This window comes from Crocodylus siamensis, chromosome 4 (assembly GCF_052110815.1).
Source record: "Crocodylus siamensis isolate JL-2025a chromosome 4, ASM5211081v1, whole genome shotgun sequence".
In the NCBI taxonomy this organism is placed as follows: domain Eukaryota; kingdom Metazoa; phylum Chordata; order Crocodylia; family Crocodylidae; genus Crocodylus; species Crocodylus siamensis.
Genome location: NC_143398.1, coordinates 206,746,197 through 206,765,626, shown reverse-complemented (window position 1 = coordinate 206,765,626; position 19,430 = coordinate 206,746,197). Strand labels below are relative to the sequence as shown.

General features: G+C 40.4%; 1 protein-coding gene and 1 long non-coding RNA gene across 3 annotated transcripts in view; one reads left to right on the top strand and one right to left on the bottom strand.

The window, feature by feature from the left end:
• LOC149867498 (uncharacterized) overlaps positions 1-19,430 on the top strand; it is a 57,611-nt gene that overhangs the window by 20,023 nt on the left and 18,158 nt on the right. For both annotated transcript variants that reach the window (XM_090045535.1, XM_090045534.1), the window contains exons 14-25: positions 2,788-2,856; positions 5,847-5,915; positions 6,391-6,459; positions 6,577-6,645; positions 7,875-7,943; positions 8,544-8,615; positions 9,648-9,716; positions 11,293-11,364; positions 12,176-12,244; positions 14,207-14,275; positions 17,414-17,482; positions 18,654-18,722. In XM_090045535.1, coding sequence (XP_089901661.1) covers positions 2,788-2,856; positions 5,847-5,915; positions 6,391-6,459; positions 6,577-6,645; positions 7,875-7,943; positions 8,544-8,615; positions 9,648-9,716; positions 11,293-11,364; positions 12,176-12,244; positions 14,207-14,275; positions 17,414-17,482; positions 18,654-18,722 — 834 coding nt within the window. The remainder of the gene's footprint in view (positions 1-2,787; positions 2,857-5,846; positions 5,916-6,390; positions 6,460-6,576; positions 6,646-7,874; positions 7,944-8,543; positions 8,616-9,647; positions 9,717-11,292; positions 11,365-12,175; positions 12,245-14,206; positions 14,276-17,413; positions 17,483-18,653; positions 18,723-19,430) is intronic.
• Positions 28-4,619, bottom strand: LOC149867499 (uncharacterized). The gene is made up of 3 exons (XR_016442073.1): positions 4,559-4,619; positions 4,104-4,195; positions 28-2,394 (listed from the first exon to the last, which is right to left on the bottom strand). It is a non-coding gene; the product is annotated as an uncharacterized LOC149867499 (long non-coding RNA).

Genomic DNA, 19,430 nt, shown 5'->3' with positions numbered 1-19,430 from the left:
CGTCTGAGACAAGTAGAGCCTAAGAGATTCCCTCTTAAGACTCATGTTAATAAGTATATAGTATATTTGCATGCTAAACCAGTAGTCTAATGAAGGATGGGTAAGTGGGGCACAACCCCTGGTGCTGCCTAAGTGGGGGAAGAACTGACATGGAGCTAGGGGGAAGAGAGGTGCCTTACCTTTGCATGCCTAACTTTCCTCTTCCTGCAACCTTAGGGGTTCAGCTCCAGTGGGAAAGCAATGGTGATGGTACAGGAGCATCTGTGAGTGAGTGAGTGAAGGGTTTTGCTGCCAAAACCTGGTGTTGTTTTGCCCATGTCAGTGGCAAAAAATGGAGTAACATCTCTGCCCAGTAGCAGCAAACTTCAGCTGCTACTGTTGAGTTGCTGGCCACTGCTGGAGCCTCCAGAGCACAGCACTGCAAAGAAGGTACAGGGTGAAAGAAAGGAGGAGGGACTGGCCCAGGGCACAGTCCTGTTCAGTTATGCCTCCATTCTACTATATGCCATCTTATCCCCCTGCAATACATGTGAAAATGATGATTGCTATGGGCATATTAAACTACTGTGAATTAAGTTGTGTTGTGAACTTACATGATGTCAACCAATAACTGGGATATATATATCATAGGTTATGGTCACATGAGGAAATTACTCTAAGGTAAGCTAAGGTATAGATTTACAGAGCACCAGCTACCCACTAATGCAAGATAGTAGTGTAATAGGTGTGGGTGAATGGGGCAGTAGTCCTGGGCACCGATTTTACTGCTGCCCCAGATGCTACTGCTGCTTAGAGGACAGATCAGTGATGAAAGGTAGTTTCCCTACTTTAATTGAAGAGTAAACTATATTGCATTTACTGTGGGACAAGAATCTACACAAGGGTAGTTCCCAGGAGCAACTGATGACCGCTAAGTTCATACCCTAACTTAAGTCACAGGGACCTGCTTGTGACCCTATGTCTTTCCTCTTCCTTGCTCATTTGAAGAATCTCTCTCCAATTCCTTATTGAAAATCTGGCTCAAATCTGAGAAGTAACAATGAAAAATGGCACTTTCGTATTCTAGAAAATCTGCTCTTTGGTGAAACTAAAGTCATATCTGTTAACTTTAGGAGTTTTACTGCTTTTTGCTTTTACTGCACTGCATCAACACAACTGAGAGAGGTAGATGGATTCCATTTGTTTGTATTATTCACAGAATTGTTTGTTATATTTCAACCTTTCCTACCTGTGCATGTTACAAGAGTTATTCTGGTTGCAGAGATGTCTCTGAGAAAGTAATTTGGCCAGCAAAACCCATATTAACCACAGTAATGAAGAAAAGAAACAGTAAATGTTCATTGCTGAAGACAGTAGGCTCTTCTGCATCTTTAAAACTGAAAATAGTTCTGAAGCTACACTCAGAACCCTTTCTCAGTACACTTGGTCTCAAGGCATCTTCTTCACTGAAGATGGGCTGGGGAACTCCCTTCTCGTCAGTGCAGAGGCAGAAAAGGATCTTGAAGTCATCATTGATGCCAAGATGAATATGGGCAGGCAATGTGGGGATGCAGTCAGGAAGGCCAACCACACCTTGTCATGCATCCACAGATGTATCTCAAGCAGGTCCAAGGAGGTGATCCTCCCCCTCTATGTGACACTGGCCAGGCCGCAGCTGGAGTACTGCATCCAGTTCTGGGCGCCACACTTCAGGAGGGATGTGGACAGCATGGAGAGGGTCCAGAGGAGGCCACTCGAATGATCAGGGGACAGCAGGCCCTACAAGGAGAGGCTACGGGGCCTGAACCTGTTCAGTCTCTGCGAGAGAAGGCTGAGGGGGAATCTAGTGGCAGTTTACAAACTAATCAGAGGGGACCAGTAGGCATTGGAGGAGTCCCTGTTCTCCTGAGCACTACCAGGAGTGACTAGAAATAATGATCACAAGCTGGCAGAGGGTAAATTCAGACTAGACATTAGAAGGCGCTACTTCACTGTCAGGGTGGCTAGGATCTGGACCCAACTCCCAAGTGAAGTGGTGCTGGCTCCTACCCTGGAGGTCTTTAAGATGAGGCTTGACAATCACCTTGCTGGGGTTGTTTGACCCCAGTACTCTTTCCTGCCAAGGCAGGGAGTCAGACTTGATGATCTGCTCAGGTCCCTTCTGACCCTACTAACTGTGAAACTATGAAGCTCTGCAGTTCGTCATTCCATGCCTGCAGCTTTCCCAGGAATAAAGCTGAGACAAATAGAGGCTGGGAGACCAATTCTCTCTCTGTCTTTAAAACAGCTTTCTAAGTTTCTTAATGTTTGGTAAGCTCTGCTTCCACCAGCACTGTTTCAAAAAAGAAGAAATCATGAAAACGTTTTGTTCATATCTCAGTTGCAGCCCATTTCAGCTAAATCTTCCACAGTGTTCTGTGTGGAAGAAGGAAGATATAGCCTTTAGTCTGGTTTGCTCTGTTTTGTCAGTACAGCATTTACACATATTAAATGACTTAATACTAATTTCCAAAATGTTTTGAAGATTAAGGAGGGAAGAATTAAAAAAGAAAACAGAAGGAATTTCAGCAATATAGTCAGTGACTCATAAGTTAACCACTGATACAATCTTGTGTAACTTGTCATAGCTGCCGGCCAGAATGCTTAGTTGATTTACTGTGAATATCGTATTACTGTCATCTTTTTAGCAGGTTATAACCTGGCACCAAAATTCAAAGAGGTGCTTAAAGACAACACTGACACAGATTATTCTGCTATTGATTTGAATAGTTAATAGTTTTTCAGGTTGCTTTCAATTTATTTTAATAGGGGCCTCAAGGACCACAAGGCATTCAAGGAGAAAGAGGTTCACCAGGTGAAGGACTTCCAGGACCAAAGGTACAGCAGAAGATGAGATATAGGGCCGGATTCTGATCTTATGTAAATCAGTGATCTGGTCTGTATGGACTTCAACAAGTCTGTGATAGTCAGTTAAATTAGCCTGTACAGTAGCACTCTCAGGGCCAACTGACCTCTCAGTTAAACTAGTACAACTTCACTGAAGACAGTGGATCCAGATTTGACCTTTAAAATGAGCAGGCCTCTAAAATGAGGCCCACAGAGCATGTATTCAAACTCTCCTGAACCCTTGGGGAATCTAAAATGAAAAGAATTTCAGTATTAAAGCAGTTGTTAGCATGTTACCATGGGATAAAGCCTTGAAAACATAAACTAATCTAAAATAGTTCCTAGGGGGAAATACTCTTCACTGGGTGCATCTACACAACACGCTGACTGTGCAGTAGCCTGATGCTAATGCGCAGTAACATTGCATGGCAAAAACCATAACACGGTGCTACTGTGCAGTAGTATTAGGCTACTGTGCAGTAGTGTTACAAAAAAGGTGTTCACTGGCACTACTGTGCAGTAACTCAGGTCACTGCATTTATTTAGGACATGTTTATACAAGTACTAGATTGCACAGTAATGAATGTGCACTACCGTCTTGTGCAGATGTGGCCACTGATTCTTTTTTTTTAAATTTTAAACATGGATGCCTTTCCACTTGGACCTTCAGGGTTTGTGAAAATTTTGGCCACAGATCTCTGGGGTTTATGAAGACCCATATGTTGGAAATGAAAGCAAGGCTTCCCAGGTTCCTGCTGTGAGCTAGGATATAGTGAAGCAGTATGAATGCAGTATTAATACCTGGATAAAAGGACAGCACTAAAAACATTGCTAAGTCTTATCCAAATAACAGCTTGAAGCTGAGCCAACTCCTAGGCTGAGGAGCTAGTATGACCTATGATGAGAGGCAAGCAAATACTATGAAAGGCACAGTTTTCTAGAGATGGGACTCAACAAGGGAATCCTGCATTCTAGTCTCTCTCCTGGATCCAGCTCCCTCATGGTCAACTTTGCTTTATTATCACTATTTTACAAATAGGTATTGATAGTTAATTATTGTCTGTAAAATAGGGGAACTGTAATGTATTTTTGCAAAATGATCTATATGCACTAAAATTCTCCACATTGTACAAAACTTTTTAGTGCTTGGGGAAGCACATAATACACAAGTTCCACATGCATTTGGAAAATTAGTCTTGAAGTAATTTTTTTAAAAATAGTAATAGCCATGTAAGTACCTAGACTTTAGCAGCTGGGTTCCTCTGATGCACCCATCAGAAGATGTAGAGTCCCTCTCTTCTGCATTTTCACATACTTCCTAGGGCTGATTCTGAGAAGATAGTAATATCATAAAGTAATTACATTTGCAAAAAAAATGTTTCAGGGACATGGTTTCAAATGTTAAGTGCTGATTTTTCTCCCTCTACTTTCAAATTATCTGCCAGTTTACTGAGCACAACTGGGTTTGATTTTATCCATTAATATCAAAGTAAGAATGTTCACTTAAATCCTCTCCATCTGACATATACCAGTATTTTAGGAGTTATTGTGCAAATTTCCTTGTGCATCAAAGTGGATATTGATAACTTACATTTACACAACAACTTTTATCCATAAAGACAAAAACAATTAATGAAATATATACTTAAGAATACAATCAGCAATCACCTGAACACCACTAAGATATAAATACCTGTGGGATGAAACAAAGCAGCTAGTTCAAGTGCACAGGAGCTCTATATAGCAGAATAGAGAAATAAGGAATACATTATCTAACAAACTGCAGAGGAAATTTAAACAGGCAGAATTAATATAATTACCCTAACTGGAATTTGGCCAGAACACTAGAGATATTAGCACTCCTGCTCTGACAAAAAATGTACAACATTTTCCTGCCAAATTTGAGATAAACTCAAACATGTATCAACAGAGTTGATATTTTTGCATAATTGCTAATCTTTTTACAAAGGGTTGCCAGGTGTGTCAGATCTCTGGCATTAAATCATGTCTGTTAGCAGATGATTTATTAATCTAAAATAAGTTATACAGTTGCTTCTTCCAGTAGAGTGTGTTTGCTAGCGGTCTGAAGTTCAGTCAGAAGGGAAATTAAAGCAGATGTCCTAAAGTATTAGGAGTAAGGGATGTCAAACAGGATTTTTTTTTAATTACATGCATGTAAGCAAAAGCTAAAATGGGGGGATTTTCTTGCTGTAGAGAAGTTCCCCTGTATATTATCAGAGCTCCACTGACCTCAGTAGACTTATGTGGAACTTTGACATTTTATACCAGCTGCACATCTTCCTGTATGTGTTTTGATACCAGGAATACAAGAAAATTCAGTATTTTGTTCCTTATTATTAACTTGGTATTTACTCTCAGAGCTCAGTGTATAGTTGAATTTTGTTAAAATATATTATTTAGCCCTTATCTGTTCCTAGTCAGCTGTCTATTTTTATCACTAATGTTTGACTACCATAGTGAGAAAGCCGTTTACTACTATTAAATAATTATGTTAAAACAATGATACTCCATGAACTCAGGGCCAAAGCTATTATTTAGGCAAAACTCCCACTGAAGGTAGTAAGGGCCAAACCTTTTCTGTTACTTTATTTTGACTACTTCATGATTAAAATGAACAGAATTCAGCCCTCAGGAAGTGATGAGGCTCAACTCTGCTGACATTTTAAATCAATGAAAGTTTTGCCATTAATTTGAATGGGAATAGGATTGGACCCAACATGTTTGAAATGGAAAGAAGGGCAAAAAAGAATGTGATCAACTCTTTTGTTACCAGCCTCAAACTGAAGAGCAATCTCCTCTGAAAAGAAGACCTTTATCATATACCAGGGAACAAAGAAATTCAGCCACCATCTTCGTGTTCTTCTAGCTTCAGCCATTATGCTACCAATCATCTCTCTATGCTAAATAGAATAAATAATCATGGATTGCTATAGCTGATATTACATATCTTTTATATGTAGGGAGACCGTGGTTTTGATGGTCCCAAAGGACCTCGTGGACTTCCAGGCATTGGCATAAGAGGTGAAAAGGTGAGCAGTAAATATGTCAGAGGATTAACAAAGTGCAAATGCCTCTGAATGCTGTGGGGGTAGATATTAGTTACAAAAGATGTAATGAAGCTAAATGAACCATTGTAGCAACAATAGTTTCTAGACAATACTGTATTTTGTGGAGAGATTTATGGCTAATAAATTGTTCCAACCTATTCTAACTTATCATCATAGTAAAACAGGAGACAGAACAAAAAGTGATTGATTCTGTGGGAAAGTTAAGTTCTAAAATGGAAAAAAGAGACTGTAACAGTTGTTTGCAGCAGCTGAACCAGCATGGGTTAAGACATATAAATGGGTTCTTTAGAAGATCTGGAGTCAGATCCCCAGCTGGTGTATGCTGAGGTAGCTCCAATGCCTTCAGAGGAACTATGCCAATATACACCAGCTGAAAATCTGTCTCAGATTGCTTCTATAGCTTTACACAATTTTATAATTGTACTTTGTTCATCAGGGTGAAATTGGCCCTCCAGGTTTACCTGGGCCTATTGGGTTACCTGGCATTGGGATTCAAGGAGAAAAGGTGGGAGTTTATTTATCTATCTACCTACCTATCTATCTACCTATCTATCTATCTAACTTAAATCTCTGCAACTGGAAAAAAAATTATTTTAAAAGATTAATTGTAAAATCCTTGCAGGGGGTAGTGGGCCCCAAAGGACCTCCAGGTCCAAGGGGACCACCAGGACAAGGGCTACCTGGATCAAAGGTAAGGACATTCACTGATGTAATGTTGCACTAGAAATCTCTATAGCTATGCCTGGCATTAAATGTCAAATAAGAAAAACAGGGTGTCATGATAGCTGTTATTAAAATATTGAAAGTAAACCTGAACATTGACTCAGCCATGATAAATAATTGCATTCCCATGTTTGTATTAGTGTCATTAAAAGAAATGGGAGACCCCAACCCATTGCAAAGCTTTGCTCAACCTGTTCTACTTTTATCCTACTGGCTTCCTTTTACAGCCTTTCTCTATCATCACTCAACATGCCAGGCACCTATACCAGGTGCCACATCCTCCAGGTCTGCATAATAGGGGTTTTCTGTTTTCAGTTTCCTCACACCACTCACAGATTCTTTTAATCTCTGCCCATCTGTCTAGGAAGAATGACTTATGCTTGACAGAGAATATTGCTGGTTCTTGGGCAGGAGTATTCCTCTTCCACACTTGGTTATACTCACTCTACAATAGCAGGAAATTTTCTTACAGATTGCTTTGCCATTCTTCTTGCTTCTGCTGGTCACTTCTCCATATACACGTCATTTAGTAGTGCATATTACTGCATCTTACAGTGAAAAGCAGATTATGGGTTAAATTCAGATCACATTCTTGAGTGGCACAACTGAAATCCAAAAGCATTTACCAAGCCCAAGGTTCACTTGTCTATAAAAGATGGTGAAAGAGGTACTTGGGACAAGACACTAAAATTATATTTTTAAAAGAAATACAATTTTTGAGTAATGAATATGAAATATTACCCCCAATTCTGATCACATGGAGGCCATTGAGGGGTTTTTTTATGGGCTTCAGAGCCATAAATGCTTTAGGGATCACCATCAGGTAAAGAAAACTAACTAGGGATCATTGGTGTGTGAAGATTTGTAGTGATTAAGAATAGGCTTATACTTATGCTACAAAGAGGTAGAAGGATAAAGTGTATAGGGATGCTAGGTATTTTGTTGCAATGTCAGCTAGTTTGTAGCAGAAGTTTCATGGAAATGTAGTAATTATGGACTTACAGCTCTTCTTATTGCCTGAGAAACAACACTAAAATTAGTGAACTGGATATTTTAGTCCCTTAGGTCAAAACTATGAAGTCAGGACTTCAAATAATTATTTTTATTACATTAAATGCTTTGTGTAAATGCTGCAAGAAAAAGGTATTTGTGTCTTTCTGATGTTAAAACTCTTCCTGTAAACCTGTTGTACTTAAGGGTGAACAAGGCTTGCCAGGAGAAACTGGAGCTCCAGGAGAAAGAGGTATTGGAGAACCTGGTTCCAAGGTATGGTGTTAATAATGGATCTTTCTGGAGGTTTGCGGGGAGCTTGGTAAATGTCCTAAGTTTCTTGGCACATTTGAACCTTCCCACAACCCCTTCCCTTAGTCACTTAAGTATGGACTCAGAAGCCACATCCACATGAGCGGGGGCATGTGTTTGCAGCAGCACAAACAGCAGCGGCACAAATTTGGGCCACTACTCTGTGCTGCAGTGCATGTCCCTGACCATGTGGTTTGCAGCAGGACACATTGTCCCACTGCTTCATGTGCTGCAGGAGGGGCTGGCTGGGGCACAGGGTGCCTCAGTGTGGAGCTAGCCAGCAGGCAGCCCCCACGACGGGGCACCCTGTGCTCCTGTGCCCCAGCCAGCCCAACATGTGGAGACAGGAGAACAGTCAGCCCAGAGCTGCCTGCTCCCCCTTTTCCTCATGCTGCAAGATCAGAAATCATCAGTATAAATATTTTTCTAGAAAGAAAAAATGCATTTTTGGATCCTTTCTGAAGAACATTTTCCTGATTGCAGGGGATTATATTTTTCCTATTTATATTTTCTTTTTTCTTTTTTATAGAAAATATAGAGTTGTTTTTTATTTATTTATTGCAGGGTGAACCAGGCTCTTCAGGCCTGGCAGGTTTGCCTGGTCTTCCAGGGGAAGATGGTGCCCCAGGACAAAAGGTCTGTTGGTTTCTTTGTCTTCACTTCCCATTTCTTCCTTAGCTCACTTACTGCCTGCCTCATGCAGATACCATCATTCAGCAGAAGAATCCATGAAAAGGGGGGTGTTACTTGACTTTGGTTAGAACTTTTCAGTCAACCCTCACATGAATAATTGGCAACCTTTCCCACAGAAATAGGTACAGCCATTTGGGGGCATCTGAATGCGAGATTTTTTTAGGGGACTTTGTAAGCATTTAAGTTGAGTTGAGCAGTCATTTCTGAGCTTACAAACTTTTATTGCACTGTGCTTGCAAGATGTGGGCTAAGGCAGCTTTGGGCCAGGGACTGTTGATTTAATTTAGAGTAGTGTTTCCCAACCAGTGTGCCATGGCACAGAAGTATGCCATCAGAAATGAACAGGTGTGCCACGGAATTTTGCGATGGCAATAAGCAACAATAGGTATGAGGGTGAGGAATGCCTTAACAGGTGTGCCACAGAAAATTTTTATTAATGTAAGTGTGCCTTGGGCTGGAAAAGGTTGGGAAACACTGATTTAGAGAGTGTGAGAGTTATGTTAACTTACAGCAGCAAGCTCAGGCTGCCCTGCTGGCTACAGAATTCCCCAGAGTCTCTGCAGTGCTATGCACTGTGGCCAACTCTTGATGCATCCTTCTGATCCTGTCCGTGGCAGTTGGTGGTAATTATGGACCAAGAACAGAGAGTGGGTTCTTAGAGGACAGCTTTTAGTCTGCTCTTAGCAACGCCTGTACCAAAGTAATCCTTCTCCAATTGAACAGGAGGATTTCAGGCCAATATATGCCACTCTGCACTTTTTTATGTGCCATAAAGAGGTTTGAATAGGGGTGTGAATCTTGTTTATATGCAACCTCTTTTGAAGCTATATTTTACTCAAAGAAGCAAGGTTGGATTTGCTGTTGGGTATATATACTTCCTGTGACACAAGAAAAGACGTTTACCTTCAGCCCTAGACAAAAAAATAAAATTACAACTACATTCAAATGTTGGTCTTATTTTTTTTTCCATTGCAGGGGGAGCCAGGACTATCTGGTCCTCGAGGACCTGAGGGTACTCCAGGGATCGGAATACAGGGTGAGAAGGTCAGAATTCCTCATTAAAGCTAATAAAAACGTTAATAAAAACAGTGCTTGAAGAATATATTTCTCAATCTTCCCCATCTTGTCGGACTATAAATATATATCTACCTTCACTTTTTTGAATGACTTTATGAATGTTTATGAAAGCATCTGACTGCTGAATTAGTTTCAATCTCAGCCTCTAAAAACACAAAGGAGCAAAGTTAATCAAAGAGTATTGAAATTACATTTTCTGTTGATAAAAATTGTGGAGCTGGGTTGCCTAACAGCCATGTGGCAACATAATATTCTGCTATACACAAGCTCTTCAAACTGTGGAGATGCAAAAATGTCAGTTCTCGGTGGAACTGCTATTCAAATAAGTAAAGATTGCTGAGAATATGGACAAGCATACCTTTTAGCTGCTTCAAAAGGGATGGGAAGCTGCTATTCAGGAGGACACAAGTGCTGCTATGATCTAACTTTTGTATTTGGATTATCCAGAAGCAGTACAAATTAATTAACTCACCTTCATTTTGACCTTGAATAAAGCAGAATTAAGGCTGGAGAGGATTTGCCAAACTTATATTGCTACAGAATCATGGACATGTACCAGCTGCATCATAACAGCTTATGTTGGATACCAATGAAGTTTATACCCTGAATATATGCCTGCATTATTGGACCTACAGTTGGGTTTCTAGGTTTGGTTCTAGGTCTGAAACCTCTCTGGAATTCCTATTAATTCCTCTGGGCATCTGAAAGAAAATGTTAAAAGGGACCGGAAAGAGCCCTTTACAGATAGATTTAGGACTGCTGTAGCCAGAAGCTACAAGGGGTAAAGGAAAGTGAAAGCAGAAAAATCAGGATACCCAAGGTAGGTTCAAAAGATTCCCCCGTAGGAAATATACTCACGTGGCATTTTATAGGATAGAGGGTGTACTGTCCTGATGTTGGAACAGTAATTGGGTGATACCAGACTTTCAGATGCTTAGTTTTGAACTACTGTCTAGTTGGGTATCTTATCATTATGACTATATTGTAAGAATTTGTTGAATTATAGTTATCTCTGTACAAACTTAACTGTATTTTAAGATTATTCTGTCTAGAAGTATGCAAACAGATTAACTGGAAGGGCATTTTTCTTATTAATTATTCCTGACAGAAGGAAAATTTTTCCTACAAATATGGTATATTTGCCTTTTAATACAAAATGACTTTTCAGCAACTTACTAATATTTGTTATTAAAATTCTTTCTTGAAAATAATGTATCTTTTTGATTCCTTGACTTGGTGCCTGCAAGCAAACTCTTTTAGGATCTGATTCTTTTCACAGCAGTTTTACTATAATGTAAGTCTGTTGAAATCCATGAAGTGACACCTGATTTACACAATTGAAACAAGAAAAATTATGCTCATTGTCTTCAGTTGAAACTAAATTAAATGACTTCCTATTGAAGTTAATATGAACTGTTCATATGCAACAGCTACAGGATAGCATTTTGCTGTTTTGTTAATGTTTACAAGAAATTGCACAGATTTTTTTGTTAAATGTATAAAATTAAATGTATAACAATTGTTTTTAAAAAAATTCTTTTAGGGTGACCAAGGTCAGAGGGGTGTACGTGGATTAGCAGGACCAGCAGGAACCCCTGGGCCAGCAGGAGCTAAAGTATTTTTTTTTGTACTATGTCTGTAGAAGAGAGGTCTTGCTCAGGTCAAAGCACTGATTTGTTCTATTTAACAGAAAGAATGGCAGTGGAATGTACTTGCTTCTGCAAGAAATAAGAGTGATCAGAAATTCCCTCAATAAATTCTTCCTACATAGACACATCCATATGCACACATGTATTGAAACCAATCACATTATTTTGCTTGAAGCCTGGGAATAAAAATTCTATTGATGTTATTCCTCTATTTAAATACTTGGTAAACATTTGGGTAGTCTGATAACAGGACCAGATAAGTATCCACATAGAAAGTGAACCGATGACAGGACAATAACTGTTATTTACACTTGTTTTGATTATCTTACTGAAAGTGAGATGAGACTCTAGCTTGTCATTTCTTTCTACTTTGTTAAAAAACACTCAAGGTTTTTTTAACTGTTTTACAGATAGAAAAGGGAGGGAGAAATGGTAAAATATGGAGAAAAGAGCAAGCAGTATGTATTTTGAAATGGAAATAGGTGAAGTACTTTAAGACAAGACCAGTGGCTGTATTTCTTATTGTTCAATAGGCTCTAAGAAGAGTTCAATCTAAAGTCCATTGTGACTCTTCCTAGCCTGAGAATTTTCTAAGAGTAAATTTTGCACAATAAATTAAAAATAAGAATTTAAACAAGCACAATTGCACTAGTTAAAATCTTTCTGAGATCACGTGCACTTTCTCAACAGAATATTGAAAATCCTTAGGAAATGTTATTACTTAAGATACGCTCTGGTCCATCATTAATGAAAATCTGTTTGGCATTATTCCCTTAGGGTGAACCTGGTGTACCAGGACGTCTTGGAATACCAGGTCTTCCTGGCCGAGCTATTGCAGGACCAAAGGTAACATCTGCACTACAAGTTTCCTAATATTTAAAAAAGTCAACATGTGAAATGTCTTCAGCATACATTGAGGAGCCTGGTGAGCTTCCATGATTGTAAACATGGCTGTAAACTTCAAGTTATTTTATACTTATTTCAGTGTTTCATATTTTCTATTTTGTAGGGAGTAGTTCTATCCCAAAATGCTGAGACTCACAGGGCACATCTACATGGGGCTTTTACTGCAGAGCTGACTAGTTAGCTCTGCAGTAAAATCTCAGTATCTATATACTTTCTACATGAGTGTGCTTCAGTGTGGATGCTGCCTTTTGGCTAGCACCACACTGAATTACCCTTATGGCCCAGTCAGTCTCTCTGCAGCATGTTGAGCCAGGCAGAAGCAGCCCCGGGCTGGCAGGCTGACCCCCAGAGTCCTCTGCCAGCCAGAGCTGCCCTGCCCTGGCTCAACCTTCTACAGTCCCAGGTGCACGTACAAATGGAATCGTCAGGAGCAATACACTTGAGTGTGAACTACACTGGAGTTTATTTAATTGCATTAATTGTATGTGTAGATGTGCTCACAGCAACTCAGGCTACACAGCTACAGAGTGTGAGACCTGAGAAAGAGTAAATCGTTTTTTGTAGTCTTGGGGTGATGTAGTTGTGAAAAAGTGAAAGGCAAGGATTTTTGCGGGTGATATATTTTGGTGGACCAAGTGTATAGTTGGGAGGAACATTAATAATACAGTTAGTCCAATGAAAGATATCACCCACAACAATCTTTGCCTCTCATAAATAATTTTGGCTTTCATGGAACTCAGACTTGCCCTTTTCCCATGGACAGTTATAGATTATAAGCAATCCAATTACTAGAGCCCTGGTGTCAGCTATTTGCTGTCTTAGTGTGTTTTTCCTTTGGTATCTGTGGGAAGAAGTTCCATATAACTTTTTCAAAATAGCAAAGATAGCTCCCCACACTGCTAGGTTTAACTTTATAGTTAGCCTAAATAAATTTAACTTTGGTCCTCACCAGAATGCACCCAATACTTATTTTAACCCTACAGCTCTAACATCTTTTGTATACTGCATATCTCCATTGAAAGAAGAGAACAGAAACCAGAGACAACTATTCATGTACCTGGGAATAGAGGCTAATTTGCATAATCTCTTCACCTACATAGCAACCTCACAACTGCCTGGCATGGGTACGGGAGGTGAGGTTCTTTCAGTTTGGCTTTACAGACTGGCCTGGCTCTCTTTCATAAATTGACCCATTCTACAGCCACTGATTGATCAAGTGGGGTATAAGAATGTTGCACTGGGTTTCATCTGGATCAAGCAATTTTCTGTCTGGGTTTCTGGGCTGAACTTTCAAGAAAGGCACTGCACCTTGTTTCCACACTGGAGTTAAGCCAGAGGCAGGATTTTCAATAGTGATTCGAAGTACTTCAGTTTTGGGCTGTCCAATTTGAGAGCCCCTAAGGTGGCTTGACTTCCTAATTCTTGATCTTCAGTATTATCTGGCAAGCAAGTTCTTTTCAAGCAAATTCAGGGTAGACACTCCAAAATCATTCATCGCTTTGGCAGGTCTTGCAATAAACATCTATTAAAAGTATAAACCTTTCTTGGAACTGGGATGATATGTTCATAACTGTCTGGGAACACCTATCATGCTGCTGGTGCTATAATAATGTTTTAAAAATAATAATAATAATAATAATACTGTTTTTAAAATACTTTTTCCATTACAAGGTCATGTATCTTCTACCTAATAAGCAAAAAGCATTTGACAAGAAAATACTGACATTGAAGATTTTTACTCTCTCAATACTTTGTAATTATTTTAAATCTTAAAACCTATGTTTCTAAAATTTTCCAGGTATATTGTGAATGTGAAGTAATACACAGATATTGAAGTAATACATTTTACATTTACATTTTGACTTAGAATCAAAACTAGGATGTATATTTTCTTAATTGTAGGGTGATATTGGGTTACCTGGTCCTGCTGGCCTAACTGGAGAACCAGGAATTGGACTTCCTGGTGCAAAGGTAAATCCCAAGCTGACAAACTCATTAAAAAAGTGAAAGCAAAGGAAACCACAGTAAAAGCCATGTTGACTTTTCCATTTAGGTGAACAGTTGGTCAGTTAGGACGGGGTGCTTAATCTCCAGCCTGTGGGTCAAATATGGCCTGCAGAGCCATCACATCTGGCTTGCATGGCCCCCATGAGTAAGAAAACTTGTCGGTGGCAGAGCAGGGGCAATTCATATGGGCAACCTTCCCCCTGCCAAATTCCCAAACCCCAAGTTTTGAGTTGTAGCTGGGCTGTCCACCCTCTCCCTCCACAGTTGGGTCAGGGTGGGACCAGGCCCTCCCCCATAGCTCAGTTGGGGCCAGGCCATGTTACCTCCCCAGTGTGGGGCTAGATCAAGCCCCATTCCTCCCCACATGGGGCCAGGCAGGTCAAGCACCCTTCCCCTGCAGGGCCATGTTGGGGCCAGGCTGCACCCTGCCACCCTCTGTGTGGCCAAATAGAGCCCACTCCTCCTGTCCTGGATGCTGGGTTGGGACCCCTGGCCAGATCTGGCCCATGGATAGACAGGGCTCTGCTTATCCAGCCCACTGGGCAAAAAGGCTGAGCACTGCTGACTTAAGACATCAAAATGTTCCATAGCTGTTAGGGCAGATGAATGCATTAGGCATATGGCAGAGATTTGTAGAAACCCTGGAGACAAACCCCAAAAGGATGTTTATTTCCCCTCATGTAACAAAACTATTTGAAAACTTGAAACCAGATACCTAGTATTGAATATTTTCATTTCTCCAGATGTTGACAAAATTTTCTGAATGGTAAGTCTAAGCCAATGTAAACAGGATTTTTAAATCTTGCTATTCATGTATTACTGCCTAATAGGAATGGGCTTCATTACTTTACTCTGAACAGTTCCTAAGTATTTTAAAATACAACCATCTCTGTTTTTCCTATGAGCCAAAGAAGAAATAAGAAGTAGTTTATAGGTAGGGCCTGGTTTAAATCTCAATTTTGCATTTTTCTTGAAATTCAAGTTCCCCAACAAGTAGCCATATCTATGACATTTTGTTGCAACAGTGGCTGCAGCAGTGGTGCATTGCTGGGCAGGGCTAGGTGAGCAGTGGGAGGGAAGTGCTCCCTTTGTCACCAGGGTCTCCCCAAGCCCCACTGGTGTACATGAGATAGAGGCAGCAATGGTGGCCACCTGCCCAGCCCCACACTGTCATGGCCAGCGCTCCCGGGGTCTCCAAGGAGACTGGCCAGGAGTCCCAGACAGGGGCTGTTGGGAAGCGGAGTCCGGCCACGAGCTGGATCTGCCACTTTGCCTACCCCTGTTCTATCTCCAGTATTTATATATTGATCAGCAGTTTAATTGTTCCATAGCTAGTTTCATGGTCACAGAGGGAGACACCACCTCTCTGTTAGATATGGCCAGTCCCATGATTGTTCTCTATTTGGTGAGAAGCAGAGTGCCTGAGTGATGTGTACATACCAAATGGACAACAGCCACTTCCTTTTTCTCCCACTTTGAGGTTTCTTAGAAAGTAGCTTCTTTCCTAAGTATGAACGTTAGTAGTAAAGCCAGGAAATCTTGATAGTATGGATCACTGTCAAGCCAGGTCAGAATTTGACAAAAAAAAAAAACAGACCTTAAAATATGGACCAGCTAGCTAGTTGGAAAGTAGATGTTATGGATAGTGGATACTTCCTATCAGTATCACCTCCCTTGTGCTTAGCTTCAAGCATTAATAAGCTGCTCTTCATTCAGGTGCTACATCTAGAAAGCCAGAAGATGGCGATGTTTATATTTTCTATCAGGATGATATGAAGTTGGATGTTGCCCGGATTTGTATAGTTTTTGTTTGCCTTGTGCATGTGACTCAGAGTAAAACCACCCAGTGGCACTCGCAGTTTGCAAGAATCGTTCACGCAGTAATAGAAGAGTGCAGAACATTTTAAAGTATTGTTACCCCCTTTTGACCCAGTTTGTTCATTTTCAGTGTTATGTAGCTTGTTTCCATCTAAAGGAAAAATTCAGAGTAGAATCAGATATTTATTTTTCCTATTTATTTGTAATGGTTGTAAATAAGTCTTGTTTCTCTGTATGCAGAAAGAATCAAATAGCATTACACTTTGCTCACATTTCTTAGCTTCCTTCCAGTCAGCCAGCACTTCAACCAAAAGTTTTCTTAGCTTTTTTCCGAGCTCTGTAACTGCCCTAGGCTTTCTGTTGCCTTCTTTGACAGTTTATTTGGTCTTCCTGCTGCTCTTAGAGATTCCTGCTCTCTCTAAATAATGGCCAGCAAAACCTCTCTACTCCCGCAGCTTAATTGTTGATGGGATTTGCAGATGCCTTTTTTGAGTGATGATGTGCGTGTGTTTTGGATGGGTGCTTGTAATATTTCAGGTATCTGATTCCATAAAAGAGATTAATTATTTCTTACGTTTATCCCAAATATTATACCCACCAGTTTCAACAAGGTTCCATAAGACAGACAATTAAATATGAATGTGTGATTTTTAAAACAATAAAAACTACCAAGGACCTTGATGACAAAAATAGTGCCTGGAAATACTTTGAAATCATTTTTCTAAACTGATTGGATTTCAGGATGATTGTTTTAATTCAAAATATCTGTTTTATCCACAAAGCAGGCATAGCATGTGTAACAGCAGTGGTAACTTCCTCCCACTGTTCTTTTGAAGATTGTCCACCACCATCTACAGGTTCCATTAGGGGGGAGAATTCAGTTTTCACAAGTTTCTTCGTTCTCCCTGACAATTATGGTCCCAATCCTGGTAGCTGCGGTGATAATACGATGTAAGCATGTGATATGAAGATGGGGGATTTGATTGGTGCTATCATTATGGATCGATCACCAAAGGAAGGAACTATGATAGTTACAGCATTCTTAGGCAAGATTTGAACTGGTGACCTCATAGTGAAAGGGCCCCATAAATCCTCAGATACATTCAATCCCCCAAATCTAGCTTCTTATAAATCAGCTATAACAGCCACTGATAAACTGGAATATACCAATAAAATCAAGTCATTTACAATATTTGGTCACCAAAGAAGTTTTATTTTCATGTAAACCTTACCTGACCATGGCTGTACAGGAATGCATTCAAACTATTTTTCTGCTGTTATCAGGGTGAGCGTGGTCTCCCAGGACCCCCTGGACCAATTGGGCTAAAGGGAGATGGTTATCCAGGTCCTCCTGTAAGTATATGTAACATTTTTTACATACTGATTGTGGACAGATAGGTACCAATCATAAAAAATTAATCTGACTATTGGTCCAGAGGCATCTTATGGATCTTCTAGTCTCATCAGCCTGAGACATTCATTCTAGCGTGGATGGTAAAAGAGAAATTTTTCCTCTGGAGAGCAAGAGATCCCAAGCCTTTCCAAGAAGCCAGTTCCCTCACTTATCTTGATTACTAATAGCAATGTATTACACCTGGGGTTTTATTTTATCAATGATGCTTCAAGCTGTATCTTAGTATCCTGATGTGACAACTGGTTCTTCCCTCTCCTCTAGCAGGTAGAATGCGAGCCACCTAGGGAAAACATTTTGTGATGAACTGTAGCTTTCTGATACAAGTTCTGAGCAGCAATATTTTCACTGAGTGTTGTGGAAGGCAGTGTCCCCTGGAGCTCCAAGAAAAAGCAGCCCCTGCACCACCCTTAAGACTGTGCAGTGTGCACTCTCCTCAGCTGTTGGCCTGTTTTGTGGTGAAGAAGAAACAAATGCCCTCACCTGCTTTTTAGCTTCCTGACCATCCATGCACAGGATAAGGCTGACAAATGTGCTCAGCCCCTGTGATGAGAGTACAAAGAGAAGAGGCTCCTGAACCTTCTGCCTCCCGTGCATGTGCAAAAGCCATGAACAGTGCTGTGCACCTGTTATATGCAGCAACATGCAATGCAGGAACAGTCAGTTCCATGACTCTAAATTACCAGTTATTGAGCAAAGCTGCTGAGTGTTTATGATGTCTAGAAGGATCTGACAAGGTTGTGTTACCACAGACCCATGCTAAATGCAACAATAACAAGTGCATAAAAGTGCTATATTTAAAAATGCAATTAGTGCGTAAATGTGAAAATACAAATTTGCAATGTTTTGTATTTTTTCCATCTAAATTTAATGCTGGGAGCTATTGTATTTGTCTCCAAGCACGCAAGTTCCACTGACTTCGGTACATGTTTACCTGAGGGTAGAACTGAATCCGTTTGTTAAAAGACATATATTAATATATTATGTATATTAATGGGGTACTTTTTCTTTAATTAGATATGAAAGGGTTGAGCTTGTTTGCCAATATTGTGTTTATCTAGTCCATGTATCCTAAGGTTAGATTAATTGTTCGTGTATGACTTTTGATTTTAGGGACTTCCAGGTCCTCCTGGAGCTCTTGGTGAGCAAGGCCCTGAAGGAGTTGGAGTACCAGGACCTAAGGTAGAGGCTATTAAGTGTAGAAGAACAACCATGTAAAAAAAGTAAATTCTCCTTTAAATATATAGATAGTATTTCTATCCTTGTCAGTTACATGCCAAAAACAATTAGGCCTATTTATTCAAGTTAGTATTTATTCTTTAGTATCTAACAGGACTATCCTTTTCCAGTCTTCTATCATATAGGGTCATGATATGCTTTTCCATGGCACACATTTCCTCCATTTAGACTTTCTATCCCCCTTAACATGTTATGAGTATTGCACATTAACTATTTAATTGTGCGGTTACCTTGAAACCAGCTACATATGTAAAGTATTTATCACACAATAACAAGCTCCAATCAGCTATAAAGTTAGCCCTCAAAAAAAGTGCATGAACATAGCGATGTTACAAAAATGTGCGCAATAGCTGGTTGTAATCGAGCTTTAATTTCCACGTGTAGCAGGAACTAGCTGGGTCCTGGCAGCTGCAGGGTGCCTCTCTGATCTCTCAGTCTTGGGGCTGTGTGAAACCCTCAGAGTGGGGAGATTGCTTCTGCAATTACCTCCCAGCCTTGTGGGATTTCATACCTCCCAGCCTTGTGGGATTTCATACCCCCTGAGATGGGGGAAGTCATTGCAGCAGCAGCAGCAGCAGCAGCCGCCGCCGCCGCAGCTGCAGCCGCAGCCTTCCTTGCCCTCCTCACTTTCCCCACCACTAAGGTGGGGAG